General features: G+C 36.7%; 1 protein-coding gene across 1 annotated transcript; it reads left to right on the forward strand.

Annotated features, from left to right (window-relative positions):
• The first annotated feature begins 5719 nt into the window (after positions 1–5719).
• On the forward strand, positions 5720–6208 carry LOC128548738 (uncharacterized). Its single transcript, XM_053524133.1, has one exon. It carries the CDS (start codon positions 5720–5722, stop codon positions 6206–6208), a length of 489 nt encoding a protein of 162 aa, XP_053380108.1.
• Positions 6209–15125: the final 8917 nt, after the last annotated feature.

A 15125-nucleotide genomic window follows, 5' to 3' on the forward strand; every position in this document is an offset into this window, starting at 1 on the left:
TGGAATAAGATTTTGAATAGCAAACATGAAAAAATGTGTCGTATATTATATGATACCTCATACACCCTGTAAAGTAATGATATGGTTAAGCTTCCTTGGATTAGCAATGTTCATAATTGTTATTAGATTCATTGGGTTTATCAGACTATTGGATTAGCAATGTCACCGCTTCACCTTAATTCATTGTTTAAAAATATTCTTAAAAATAGACTTAAAGATCAATTCATTCAAAACTGGTATATATATATAGTGATGTAACAGGATCTAGCAAATGTTGGAATTATAGAATATACAAGAATGAATTTAGGTTTGAAAATTATTTGGATATATTACCTACGCATTTGGCAAAAATATTGTTTCATTTTAGATGTATGAATCACAAATTACCTGTTGAAAAATTCTTCAAAATAAGAGCTGCTTTTGCAAAATGTGATCATATTTTCTTAAATGCAGACTTTTTATTGGCTTTTTATTTAGACTGTACTAGAAAAATATTGTAAGAAATGATAAAAAATGTCCGAAAATGGCGGTCGCTAAAACGAGTAACAAATATGGAAAAGTAAATAAGTAAACATTTAAAATATTTGATAAAACACCCGTTTTAAATTTCGTTTTTTTTTCACTATACCGCTTTTAATTTCCGCTATTAATTATGATCAATTTGTTTTGGCCCAAACAAAGGCTCGGCAATGATAATAAATCTGCTATAGACTGTAACGGGCGACCGTCATTACACCGGCTCATGCAAAGAAGTATAAAATACACAGAATGGCAACTGGCTGTAATCTCGCGTGATGTCGTGTCAGAGCGAGAATCGGCATTATCTTACTAAAAACAAACATCGGCAAGCATGGAGTTACAATTTGTACCTTTAAAACTACATTTAAAATACAGCTTAGCGTCTAATACAACATAAGTTTAATGTGAAATAGTCTTAAGGTATTAGGCCCCTAATAGTAATGTTTAAAAAATGGCATTTGCTTGGTATATTCTTACAGTTGACCATGCTTCGCACTTTGTTGCAAATTTTTAAAAACTTTTACCATGCCGTTTTTTATAAATTTTGTGTAATTTATGGTATTTCCTCAAGCTCAAGTAGAGACAAATTTCAAAGTGGCGGCCTTTATCCAAAACGTTTGCAGAGAATTCATTATACCATTATTTTTTATGAAAGAATCATCAAACTATTGGTAAACAATTATAAAACTAAGAAATAAAAGTGTCAGTATCATTTTTTCTAGGGTGCCTCAAGTAAACGGATTTAATGAGACAGATTTCTATCTCCGACATTGAAAAATTAAGGTCGAATCCTGCGGGTCTGTTTTGAATTTTGCTCACTTCATTCAAAAGTAACTGTGGGGCAGAGGTAAAACCTACTTACATTTCTTCCACAATATGTAATCTAAAGAATGAAGGCAAAATAGAGAAATTTTACCGCACGTAACTCAGTATTTTTAAAGATGTCTAACTGTACCCCTTCTATTTCAGAGGTAAATTCACTTTGAACAGCAAGAAATCGCTTATCAAATGAATATTTTCCACTTTTGTACAATAAATCAATAACGAGTCTTGAAAGAAGTAAAAACTTACTAGAAAAAAAGAAAAATAAGGAGAAAAAAAATTTGGTCCTAGTGGGGCTTGAACCTACGCCCCCCTGAAAATTGCAGTCAAAGTAGGTTTATGTAGAAATTGAGTACTCTTCAAAAAGGAGATACTCTATTATGGGCCTAATACCTTAAGACACAAAGAACACGTTTCCTTGCCATCAAAAGAAGCGTGGTCATACGATGATACTTAATGTACCGGTGAATAATTGCTTTCGAATACAAAATGGCGCGCGGAGAAAGCGTTACTTCCGGTAAACGAGATCTCATTCAGTTATCACGGGATGTTGGCGAGATTTGCTCTATATGCCTTTCAAGAAAACCTTTTTCTCTGACACTGTGCCAGTTTCATTTAAAATGTACAAGAAACCTAAATACACGAAAAATACAAGGTTTTAGCTTGATATCAACAGTTTCTAAGGTTTTATGGCATTTTCAGTACCATATGACAAAGCATCAGATTTTGTCAAAAATAGCTGTCTTGACATAATTTTGAAGCAGTTACCCTAAATGTTTGCCCTTTTTGACATTTTCTACTCTGATCTGCATACATACTATACATTTAAACTGTTAAATATGTTCACTTTACCTCTGATGGCCAGAAATTAGCAATCAGTAGGCTATAAATAGGCAGTTTTTGAGAAAAAAAATACATTCAAAACAGTGAAAATGTGATATTTTTGGTTTTATCCTCATTTTCAACAAAATTGCAATAATTTTGTCATTTTCTATCAAATTCTAATTAAAGTGGCCCCTTTCCACCATCATCTGGCCAGATTTCAATTTTTACCAAATGTCATCTTATAGGTTATAACACACTAAATATTTATTGTTCTTTATTCTATATAAAATTGACCTATTTCCAATGTCCGCAGCACACCTCAGGACCCATTTTAAATGTCTGTAACCTACATTTTCTTGAAGAGTTTTGTCAATGCTAAATAAAAATCAAAAGAAAAGGGGGGTCATATTTGATGCAAGAAAAATATTTTCAGTCAAACACACAAACTGCAAAATCAGGTAAAAAATGAGACCCCAAATAACACTGGTGGTGTATGATCTAAGTTTCCATGAAAAATTTGTCATGTTGTTATTTCATTATGAAAATGCTACCTACATGTCAAGCATAGATTTGTCATGTGAATTTAGCAATAAAAATTGCAAAGAAAATAAGGAAAACAGCTTTACAGAGCAAAAAAAAACTGAGAACTATTTGTATCCGCCATTATGCGACTACCATTTTTTTTCGCTTTTCGCGCCATTTTTCTATATAGTGTCTGTATGCCTCAAGTTGCCGATTTTTATTTTTATAGCTCTTTGGCTGATGTAATCGTATCAAGTACACAAAATAATTAACAAGTGTTACAAACATGATTATCTAAGGCTGCATTGTTTATCAATTAAGTTTTAAACATTGATCAATTTACACCTGCGATAATGACATGGCATTATTGTACTAAATACACACCGCGAGAAGACCACGTGTCAGTCGGCGCGTGGCGTGACTGACATCTGTCAGTGGCTAATTAACATACGACGCTCCGCCTACTGCCATACTTCCGCTTGTGCTGGCGAACAGTAATGAAATTCAGCGGGGTTTTGATTGACAAGGGGCTTTCGGATTCGAGACGCATCAAAGTAAATTTCCGCAAGTCAAGCCGACGCACCGGGCATATTCTGTGCGGGTCAAATACTAGTTTTTCTCGATTTTTGCGTGTCAAAACCGGGACCTTGGGTGAACCGAACGCCCTGAAACTAAGGGTATGTAACTTGTGTACTTCAAACTCATTTGGTGATGAATTTAATTCTTTATTTAACTGTCAATTCTTTAGTGATGATAGAAGAAAGTATATCGCTAGAGCACATGCTATACGTCCTAACTCTATTAAATTTTCTATGTTAATGAATAGCACAGATAGAAACACATTGTTAAAACTTGCAATATGCTGCCAAAAAATTATGATGTCGTTTTATTAGTTTGCTTATGCTGTATATGTATGGTATGTAGTCTTATTACACTCTTAGCTTGACTATGCTTTCTGTATAACATTGGTATCATTTTATTCTGTGGATTTTATGGGATATTTCAACATATCATTTCACATGTTTTTGTTCATTGTATTATTGTTTTATGTGACTGATGCCTCTATGAGGCCCAACTTATTCAATAAACAGAAAATAAGCTATATTTTATTTTATTTTTATTTTTTCATACCTGATTTGATTTATGTTCTATTATTATATACTGAACATTAGTGCCAGGTGTATGTTTTTTATTCACTCGAAAATTCGAGTTACTATCTACAAATTTCCAGTTACTAAACAATAAAAACATTGACAAAGACAGAACTTTATGAGAAAAGTAGATCTACCTGCTAAACATTACATTACATAAATTTCAAATTAAAATACAAATGAAACATCCTATATTCCTCTTTCGAATGGGCTAACACTAAGTCGTAAACCTTCCGGACTTAAACATGTTTTAGGCACCTGTGGTCTTCCTCCACCATATATAAGCTGGAAAGTGACGCCATATGACCGTTAACCCCAACAAAATAAATAAATAAATAAACACACTTTAAATAGTGGTATTTTCTGTGAACAAACGCTGCCCTGTCATCTTAATCATACGACCCTTCCGGGGGTATAACACGAAATTTCGAGTTACTAAGTCGAACTTTCGAGTTAATAAGGCGTAAAAGAAATTGTTTGTTTCCGGTATCCCGACCTACCCTAAATTTTTGGCCCGACCCTAAATATTTTTATGGCCTTGGAGAACATTTTTTTTTTTTCAAATTTTTGACAAAAAGTTGCAAAACTGCACATTTTATGCTTTAAACATGGCCAGTGATGCTAGAAAACAACTTACTGATGCTCTGCTCTAAAGGCATAACCCCCTTATTTGTATTTATATTTTGACACAAAAATAATTTCCGAAAAGTCTCCCTTAATAAAAAAAAACTCCAAAATTACCCTAATTATTTTTAGCATGTTGCCGGAAACAAAGAATTGTTTAGGCCTAACTTCAATAGTTTACGTTGATGTATAGGTCCTGGCCAAGATAAGGTACCTGGTTTATCCATCGGGCAGCCATATAGATATACCCTACTTGAACGTGTATGTAGTGTATCATCCTAATGGCTTATCTAAAGATTGTGGGATTATATGTTTGCTTTGTTAAGAGTTCAGTTTAATCTGCGATGCTGTACTAGCCACATGCTTAATAAACATATAAGCTAGAACAGGTCTTCATGTGATATCTTACATTGGCGACGAGGAAAATATTTGTTTAAATTCGGATGGATTGGAGACATTGATTCAATTCGAGTGCCATAATTTTTATCTTCTAGCTATGTCAGTGCTTGGATAACTATAATGGCAAAAGCGATAAACATTCCATCAATTGAGCAATTTGATGTTTTGGGTGACCAAACTTCGCTTTCACAAAGATTGGATAAATGGATGAAGCAATTTAATTTTTTCACAGTTGGTTCCGGTATAACAGATACAACTCAAAAACAAGCATTGTTGTTACATCTCGCAGTTCCGGAAACACAAGAAATGTTTGGGACATTGACAGAAACAGGGGAAAATAAGGATTTTGACAAAGCTATTGAGAAATTGACGGATTATTTCAAACCAAAAAAGAACATAGCTTATGGACGGCATCTTTTTCGTTGTGAAATCCAGAGAGTCCGAAACTGTGGAACAATTTTCAACAAGACTGAAACATTTAGCATTAGCATGTGAATATGGGGATATAAAAGATGACATGGTAAGAGACCAAATTGTTGACAAATGTCGATCATACGAGTTGCGTCGTAAGTTTTTAACAGTAGAAGATTTAATGTTGCCGAATTTACTTGACATTGCAAGAGCATATGAAGGTGCGTGTGCTCGAGCAGAGAAGATTGAAAACCCATCATCTACGCCTGTGGTAAATAAAGATGCGGTCAAAGAAAAAAGTGGTTCCAGACCAAAACTGCGTTCTGAGCAGCAGTAACACAGGTGTAAACTGTTATCGCTGTGGAAGAATAGGACATGTGGCGCGGAAATGTGACGTTGTGAAAATCAAATTTGTCACAAGTGCGGAAACAGGACATTTTGCAAAAATGTGCAAAACTAGTACATCTAAAAGGACAACACAACAATTTAAAAGCCTTAATGCGTACGGAGCAAGTACACCTCTAAATTTGATAGGGAAATTTGAATCAGAAATATGTGTCGACGGGGAAATACAATCTGCAGAATTTCTGGTGACAGATACTGTTTGTGGATCTTTGTTAGGATATCGTACAGCGACTGCGCTGAAAGTGTTAAAAATAGGTGCAAATATAAATACGTTGGAAAGCAATGAAGAATTCAAAAGGAAATACCCAGAATGTTTTCATGGAACTGGAAAATTGAAAGATTTTCAGTTAAAATTACATATTGATAAGACTATTGAGCCAGTTGCTCAGCCTGTAAGAAGGCTGCCATTCAGCTTAAGGGAAAAAGTTGAACAGAAAATCGAGGATTTAGAGTCAAAGGACATAATAAAAAGCAATAGGTGCTACACCATTTGTGTCGCCATTAGTTGCCGTGACCAACGGAAACAATGACGTAAGGATATGCGTTGATATGCGTCAAGCGAACTGTGCAATCTTGAGAGAAAGACACCCTATACCTACCGTTGATGAAGTGTTACATGACATGAACTCTGCGACAATTTTCTCAAAAATTGATTTGAAAGAAGTATTCCATCAAATAGAGTTAGAGGAAAGGTCGAGAGAAATTACAACATTTGTAACTTCAAAGGGAATATATCGTTATAAAAGGCTCATGTTTGGTATAAATTCAGCACTGGAAATTTACTAGTATATGATTTCACAAGTCCTGGAAGGCTTAGCAGGGGTAAAAAATATTACCGATGACATCATAGTTTATACACAAGACAAAACTACGCATTATCAAAGATTGAATGCAGTTTTTGAAAGGTTACGCGAATGTGGGCTAACCGTGAACTATGAAAAATGCAAGTTTTGTATGGATAAGCTAGTATTTCACGGACATGTATTATCAAAACACGGAATAGGACCAGAACAGTCAAAAGTAGAAGCTATTCTGAATGCAAGGAGACCTCAAAACGTTCAAGAAGTAAGAAGTATGCTTGGATTAGCTAACTGGAATCACAGATTCATACCGGACTTAGCTTCCGTTGTTGAACCCTTACTTAGGTTGACTAAGAAAGGAGTACGGTTTCAATGGACAAATGAGCAAACGGAATCTTTTGAAAAGCTGAAAAGAAGATTAGCTAGTGCAAAAGCATTGGGGTACTTTGATCCCAAAGCCAAAAAAAACAACAACTGTTATAGCAGATGCTGGACCCATGGCACTTGTAGCTGTGCTTATACAGGAACAAAATGGTCAGCAAAGAATTAATCTATACGCCAGTCGTATACTCCCAAAGACTGAACAAAATTATTCACAGACAGAAAAAGAAGCTCTGAGTTTTGTTTGGAGTTATGAAAAGTTTCGTATTTGGCGAATAGGTCTTGAGTTTGATCTCGTTACAGATCATCGTGCATTGGAGGTTATATACGGTCCAAAATCTAAATCGCCACCAAGGACAGAACGTTGGGTTTTGAGACTACAGGCTTCCAACTTCAATGTGAAATATAAGCCGGGCAAATACAACATTGCTGATCCTTCGAGTAGATTGACGCAGCAAAAAGTAACTAAGTCGAAAGTATCAGACATTGCTGAGGAATATGTCAAATTAATAGCTCTGAATGACGTACCAGAAGCACTAACTGCACGAGAAATTGAACAGGTGTCGTCATGTGATCCTGAGATTACGCAACTGCGAAGAGAGATCCGTAAAACCGGTGATTTTAAGGATTTACTTGACTACAAACATGCTAGAAAAGAACTGTTTTGGGGAAAATGGTGTTACGCAGAACTCGTATCGTTATTCCGAAATCACTACGATATAGAATAATCAAATTAGCACACCAAGGTCATCAAGGAATCGTTAAAACAAAAGATAATAGGTAAGGGTAGATTTCTCGGAAGCACAGATCACCAAAAACACAGCCCCAGAGCCATGCATTTGCCAACAACAAAAAGAAGCTGTAATGGAAAAATATTTCAGACGGGTTGCTTCAAACATCCAACAAGTACATATTAATTCATGCTAAATATTGATGGAGGGGAAGAAGGTTTAAAAAGGACGAATATACAAGGTAATTCCATGTTCTTTAGAAACAGTCGCACAACAACGTAAACCACAATAGCACAGACACTCATGTACCAAAGATAAACATACAACTACGATCAACTGAATAACATAGAAAAACGAACAAGCAACACATAAAAAAACAGTAGGACACCGTCATAGACTCACAAGCATACAAACGCACCCACACAAGTAGGAAAAAACAATCAAGTATCGTCTTAGGATTCGGCTGCCAAAGCAAAGGGGAGCCACGAAAACTTACTAAAAGTAAAGGGGGAGGGGATGCAAAAAGTAGCGTAAATTCAAGGGAAAGGAGCGGGCAATAAGGGGAGTGATTGGAGGAAAAACGTTCACAACAAACAAAAAAAAAAACATAAGCAACAGACAATACAAGATAGACAAAACAGCCAGTTGAAAATAGGGGCACCGCCTTGGAACGGTCAGTAACCTATATAAAGGAAACTGGGGGTTAAAACGCGTTTAGGGCATGCCAACCTCGCACTTGCCCTATTTTCAACAAGTTAAAAAAACACAATGTAAATAAAATCCCCGCTGAGAAAGGCTCTAATATTAGTGCAAAAATAACAGATAAATAAAGTAAAACATAAAATTAAGGTAAATTCAAGGTATATTTACACCAATGTACTCAACAACTTGTCTGAAGTTAGAGCAACAAAAACCTAACTTTTAAGGGTACGACTAAGAAAACTGTTAGACAAAAATCAGCTCCCTCCGTCCGTTGTATGTAGGATTTAGGAGTTAGGAGAAAAGCATCATGGAGTCTTACACTTTATTAGTCATCGCACCATCAAATAGGAAAGCGTAGCAATTAACTGTAGAGGGGTCAATCACTAAATATGCATTGTGCTTCACGATTTTCGCATCGTATCCTCTTTTGATAAACTTTTTAACCAATTTTACAAATATTTGATTAAAATAAGGGGTATGTTCAATTTTCCGAGTTTTATAAACTACATCTCCATAGTATTTCGGGTGTGTAAGTCGAAGTTTTAAAAGTGTTTTAAGGGACATATTGTATATTTCTAACAGTTCCCATGATCTCTAATAAAATTTACCAAAACCTTTCCGTAGCTTATGATAACGGTAACCCTGTTGTAACAATTTCTTGGTGATATGAAGATTTTTGTCATTAAAATCTTCTACCTTTGAGCAAGCTCTTGCAAAGCAGAGAATGCGCAACACTGTATACTGGCCTGGTATGGACTGTCAGGCCGAACGAGAAGTTAAAAAGTGTCATAGTTGTCAATTAGTAAGTCAGCCGGAGAAGCCAGAAGTCGAGAACAAAACTGCCAGAGGGACCGTGGCAACACTTATCAATAGATCATATGGGACCATTTCCAAATAATGGTGATTATGTGTTTGTTGTTGTTGATTATTTCAGTAGATGGTTCGATGTGGATATTATGAAAAGCATAACATCAAATAAAATAATTGAAAGTTTGGACAAAATGTTCGTAACACATGGATTACCAATTTCAATAAAGTCTGATAACGCACCAATTTCTAATCTGAGGAGTTCGAGGATTACTTACGTGAACATGCAGTTGAACACGTAACAAGTACACCGTACTGGGCTCAAAGTAACGGAGAAGTCGAACGCATGAATAGGACAATATTGAAAGCAATTAAAACTTTACAAGGTGAAAGAGGGAATTGGAAAAAAACATCTGAATGAGTTTATTTTCGCGTATAGAGCAACGCCGAACACAGTTACAGGAGTAAGTCCTGCTGAATTAATGTTTCGTAGGAAACTTCGTACTAAGTTACATTATTTAATAGACAGTGAGACTGAAAAATGTGACTTTCGAGAAAGGGACATGATCCAGAAAGAAATAGGGAAGTAGTATGCAGATACTCACACCACGGTTTGAACAAGAACCGTATGTTGTTAGAGAAAAAAAACAGGAAACCAGGTATCGCTTGAGAAATCTGGAGTAACTATTGACAGAAATGTGTCACAAGTGAAGATGTATCATGAAAGTGATATATGTAGTACGGAACTAGACAGTGTTCCAGACGAAATTGTCTTAGAGAATACGCGACCAAAACGGTTAGGAAACCCAAGTACTTAAACGATTATGTGACATAGGCAACAAATATTGAAATATGCTTAGCCTAATAATCTGCTATTATATATTTGCTGTGAAAAAAAAGTGTTTGTTGAGTAACTTGATATAACAGACCAAACCCAAATTTCTAAGATAAACTTGTTTTCAGTGGTGATAAAACACTGCTTTAGCCTCTTCGCTGCTGGAGACTCACCCAGCCAAGAGTGATGAGTCTTGCGGTGACGCTGCTTTTACGCGAGTAATCCCCTAGAGTGAATCTGGAAGCTCTGCATGATGTTGGCTTGTGTGTGCGGGGAGGGAGGGGGTCCCATACAGTTGCAGCATATTCAACTTGTGGTCGAATGTAGGTCTTGTAGCAGGCCTCTTTTATTTGGACTTGGGACAAGCTGAGAGATTGCGACTGGGGAAGGTTGTAGTGTGTGTTGGCCTTTTTGGTGACCATGTTGATGTGCTCATTCCAGGATAAAGTGTCGGTTAGAACGGTATTTTGATTGTTTGGTTTGTTAATTGTGGCTGTTTGCCTTTGATGGTGTGGTCGGTATTGATGTTCTTCCGCTTGTTTGAGATTTGGAATACTTCACACTTTACCATTTCTGTAGTTTGTTGAGGTCTTCCTGTAGGACATGTGCATCCTCAGCGGTCTTGATGGTCCGATACATCAGAGAGTCATCTGTGAAAAGTCTTGTAGTAGACTGCACACACTGGGGCATGTCATTGATATAAACCAAGAACAGGAGGAGGAGGTCAAGAACTGTACCCTGGGGGACAACTGATGTTACTGGTGCAGACCGAGAAGATTTACTCTGAAGTGTTACCTACTGGCTACGGTTGCTCAAGAAGCTTTTGATACAGTCGTGAAGTCTCTCTTGAAGTCTCAGCTTCAGCGCAAGGCGCATATGCGGAACTTTGTCGAAAGCTTTGGAGAAATCCAAAAGAATGGCGTCGACCTGTTCTGCATTGTCAAGACTTGTTAATATTTCGTTGATGGTCGTGATCAGCTGTGACTCAAATGAATGCCTTTCCCGGAAGCCGTGTTTGTTCGGGCTTAAATTGGTGCTGTGGCAATCGGAAAACTGCATCAAGTTGTTGTGGACGATGTGCTCTAGGAGCTTGCAGGTGACTGTGGTATGAGAGACTGGTCTGTAGTTGGAAGGTTTGCTCTTGTCCCCTTTTTTGAAGATAGACAAAACATTAGTTGTTTTCCATTCGTTTGGAACTTTCTCTTGGTCGAAAGGCCGGGGAGATTAGGGTAAGGGCTGGTGCAAGAGGGTGTGCCATTTCTTTTTAGGAAGCGAGACGATATCGACTCAGGCCCTGTAGCTTTGTGCGGGTTAAGTACCTGAAGTAGTTTCAGGACACCATTGATAGTAACATGGATTGGTGGGGCATTTGGGTAGGGGTATTCTCCGAGGTTCGGTAGTGGTGCGTCTCCCTCATTTGTAAACACTGATGAGAACTGCTTGTTCAGTATCTCTGCCTTTGTAGCTGCATCAACATTGATGCCATCCATTTTCAGTGGTGCTACCCCAGTGCTGTCACACTTCTTACTTTTGATGAAGGTTTTCGATCTAGTTTGAGCCACCTGAACATACTATACATGTAAATGAAGGTTTATATCCTGGGTACAGTTTGAAATCTGGAGTAGCTGTAGAAGCTCTAGAATCTGTAGACGCTCATTAAGAATCTCATTGCGCGGTTTTGAAGATTATTTATATGCTGGAAATGTATATTACCCCAAATGTAAGCACAGCACTCAACTACTGGTGTTACGCATGAATTGTAAAGTTTTTCAAAACTCTTTGTTCATAATGCTGCAGAGTGCAGTCCAACCCCTTTTCCTAAAGCGCCACAACTGACTGAAAATCGTTCTTTTCCCGGAAATTAATGCCTGTATATTTATATGTCTTAACGGTCTCTAACATATTGTCTCCGAATGTGGGTTTTTAAAAAAATATCACCTGTAACACCTGTAACGGTTTTACAGCTGTAACTTTTAGGCGTATTAATTGAAGATATTTTGGTATGGAGTACAGGTAAAGCTTTAATGTAGGCTAAGTGTATAATTTCCTTACCGTTTCCTTGTTCAAAATTTGATGTACAGTAAATATAATGATATTCTTTGATATGATGGTCTATTTGATATACACCAGTCAATCTTTTCTGCACTTTCGATATCAATGCGCTTGTGCAGTATTGCCATTGACGGCACGTAGCGGAGCGGGATATTGCAAAACTACTTCATGTGATGATACAAGCATCAGATTTACAGGATAGTAACTTCATATCATACACTTTAACATAAGATCAAGGGCCACTTGATATTATGTCATTTTCAAGATGGCCGCCACAAAAACAAAATGGCCGCCATTTTTGGTACTTTTCAATACTTTATTTCAGGTAAGCATGCAATACATTAAAACGATTGCATTTTTCTTTTATTTATACACTTTCATTTCACTTAAAAACAGAATACCAAGCTGTAGTATGCATATTCTTTTAATTTGTAATCAACTTTGTATGACTACGCTCATGTGTGTAGACATCCCAATACTTTGTTTTTATAACTTACATTTTTTTTAACAATGGTTAAATCTGAAGCACAACAACCAATATAAGTTTTATATGCATTTTATTCAGATTAAATTCAATACAATAAATCAACATCTTAAGAAAATGCGTCTTATAAACCATAAGGGGACAAAGAAATAGGGCAGCGCGAGCACTTGCACAGTCAAAAGCAATATTTTCCTATAATGCAAACCTTAAGAAACTACCACTGTTGATTTACTATATATACCCATGAAACTATACACATCGGAAATAATGTTCTAACCGAAGCAAAAAATATCATATGCTGCGTTTAGTCATTTTCTTGACAGTTGCAAGAACAAACTGCTGTGCATAACAGACCTAAGCGGTCGCACTTGCAATTGCCCCCTTGAAATTACCAGTACAGGAAGTCCTTCTTCAGCCCCACTTTTGAAGCTCCTGGCAGCATTCAGCTATAGCAGACAACTACGCCCAGTAAGGGATCCACACATTGTTTTGCTTCAGCCATCCCCAGTTTGACGGAGTTGGCAGTTGCTGCATGGTAACTGTTGCTTGACCCCAGACATGACCTGCCTGAAAAATTGCTCGTTTGATGTGTTGTTTCACAGCTACTTTTGTTGGTGGAACCGCAATATACACTGTTTGTTTCTGGGCAAACAAATCAAGTTGAGCTTCATCCACCTTGCATGTCATGCTTGATCGATCATACAATATAACTACAATTTTTTAATGTATCCATTTCCTACTCAGTTATTGTGTATTTGGCAGTGCTGAGACTATTAAATACTTCAGTAGCTGTTTCGAACACATTCCGTGCCTGCCGTGTAGATTGCTTGCCTTTGCCGACAAATGCAGAAACAGTGTCGCAACCAATAAAAACATTAAAACATGGAAATGCCTTTGAACGAGGATCAAGTGATCTAAAAACATCATGAATCCGAATAAATATAAAATTCTTACCTCTCCAAAAGCTAGCCACAAAGCATTAATATTTAAATCAGGGTACACTAATATAACAAGAACTAACTACCAATTTTAATTGTTTGGTGGCATGTCAATGAGATATGCTTTGCATGAACAAACATACGACTATTGGCTTCGTCGTTATTACATGGAGAAAGCGCATTTCTGTTCATATTTAAATTGCAATCAATATCAGCACACTCCCAGATGCTGTAGATGGAATTAGTCTGCGCTGTTTCTTAGCAATTATTTTCCAGATTCTAATCAAGCCTTGTAATTATAATCAGTACAAGCCTAGTTGTCCATGTGCAACGCGGATTCCATTTGGATAAATTTTCAATTAAGTTATGGCCCTTTAAGAATTGTTTTTTTGTATGTATATGGGAAAATTTGTCCGCGCTATTTCTGGGTCATCATATGCGATACAAACATGGAAAACCACAGGTTGCCCAACATGACATAAACGAAAATGTTGCAGGCTCGGTTTGATTTGCAATCTACGGTCCACGCCTCTAGTCCAGGGTTGAGCAGACTCAACATTTACACATGTTATAAGCACAAAGAATGCTATTTTGAGACAACCGCAGATGCACATGGAACCTTCAATGATGCACAGATTGCAATTCCATGAAAAGCGGCGTATGGTCTCGAGAAGTAAACGAGAATACAATGGACATAACTAAATAAACTCGAATTTAGAGAGGGAGTCTGTGGTTATGGAGCCTGCATATCACAGAAACTGCCAAAAACAAGATTAAAAAGAATTACATGGTCCTTTGACCATGACCTTGACCTACTGACTTACTTTCTTCTTTTTTAAGATATTGCCATAAAATTTGGACCACTTGTACAGTTTTGAACACACATCTCAAAGCTGACTTTACGTGACATTGATTTTGGCCCACCTTCTTCTTTTTAAGGTACAGCAATGAAATTTTGAGATCTTATACAGTTTTGCACAACATTTTTTGTGCATCTTGGTACATTTTCTCCCTTTACAATATACAAATGTATCATATTTTCAATACCCGTTCCTCTGATAATACACTGCTGCCTGTGGGTATTCTTTACCATTAGTGATAGGTCTTTTATTATCCGCAAGAAAACTAAATAGTTCAGTTTTGTTTTCATCCCATCTAAGAAAGCTATTCCATGATTTAGGAGGTCTACTATTAAACTCTTTTCGACATCATCAAATGTTTGAAACAGAACACAAACAAAAGCACAAATGCTCAAACTTACAATGATAGATACAAATTTGGTATGTCAGTACAAAGTATGTACTATTATAATTTGAAGGCGGAGGGACTATCATTTTATCACTTTCAATATATATTTTAACATTTTGCTGTATGGGATACTACTTGGTTTGATGATGTTATTCCTAATGCATTGTTCTTCTTGGCTCGGCTTTCCTGAGATGGTACACCGTCTATTCGGGTACGGCTCTTTAACCATTAAAGGGGCGGATCAAAGCTTCATACAAGTGTTAAAGTTGTCACTGAACCCTATGCTGAGTTGCACGACAGTGAGCTACCCCATTGTGCCCTGGTAGTGTTTGTAGTCCATTCTATAGATTCATTACACATATCATTTAATTATAAAGGATTAAAAGATTTTGTTTCAGCTGATTAGCAATGGTTCAGTATTGCAATGATTTTGAGAAGGTTTCTCAGTGAAACATAGCAAGAAATTAAG

This window comes from Mercenaria mercenaria, chromosome 15 (genome assembly GCF_021730395.1).
Source record: "Mercenaria mercenaria strain notata chromosome 15, MADL_Memer_1, whole genome shotgun sequence".
Lineage (NCBI taxonomy): Eukaryota > Metazoa > Mollusca > Bivalvia > Venerida > Veneridae > Mercenaria > Mercenaria mercenaria.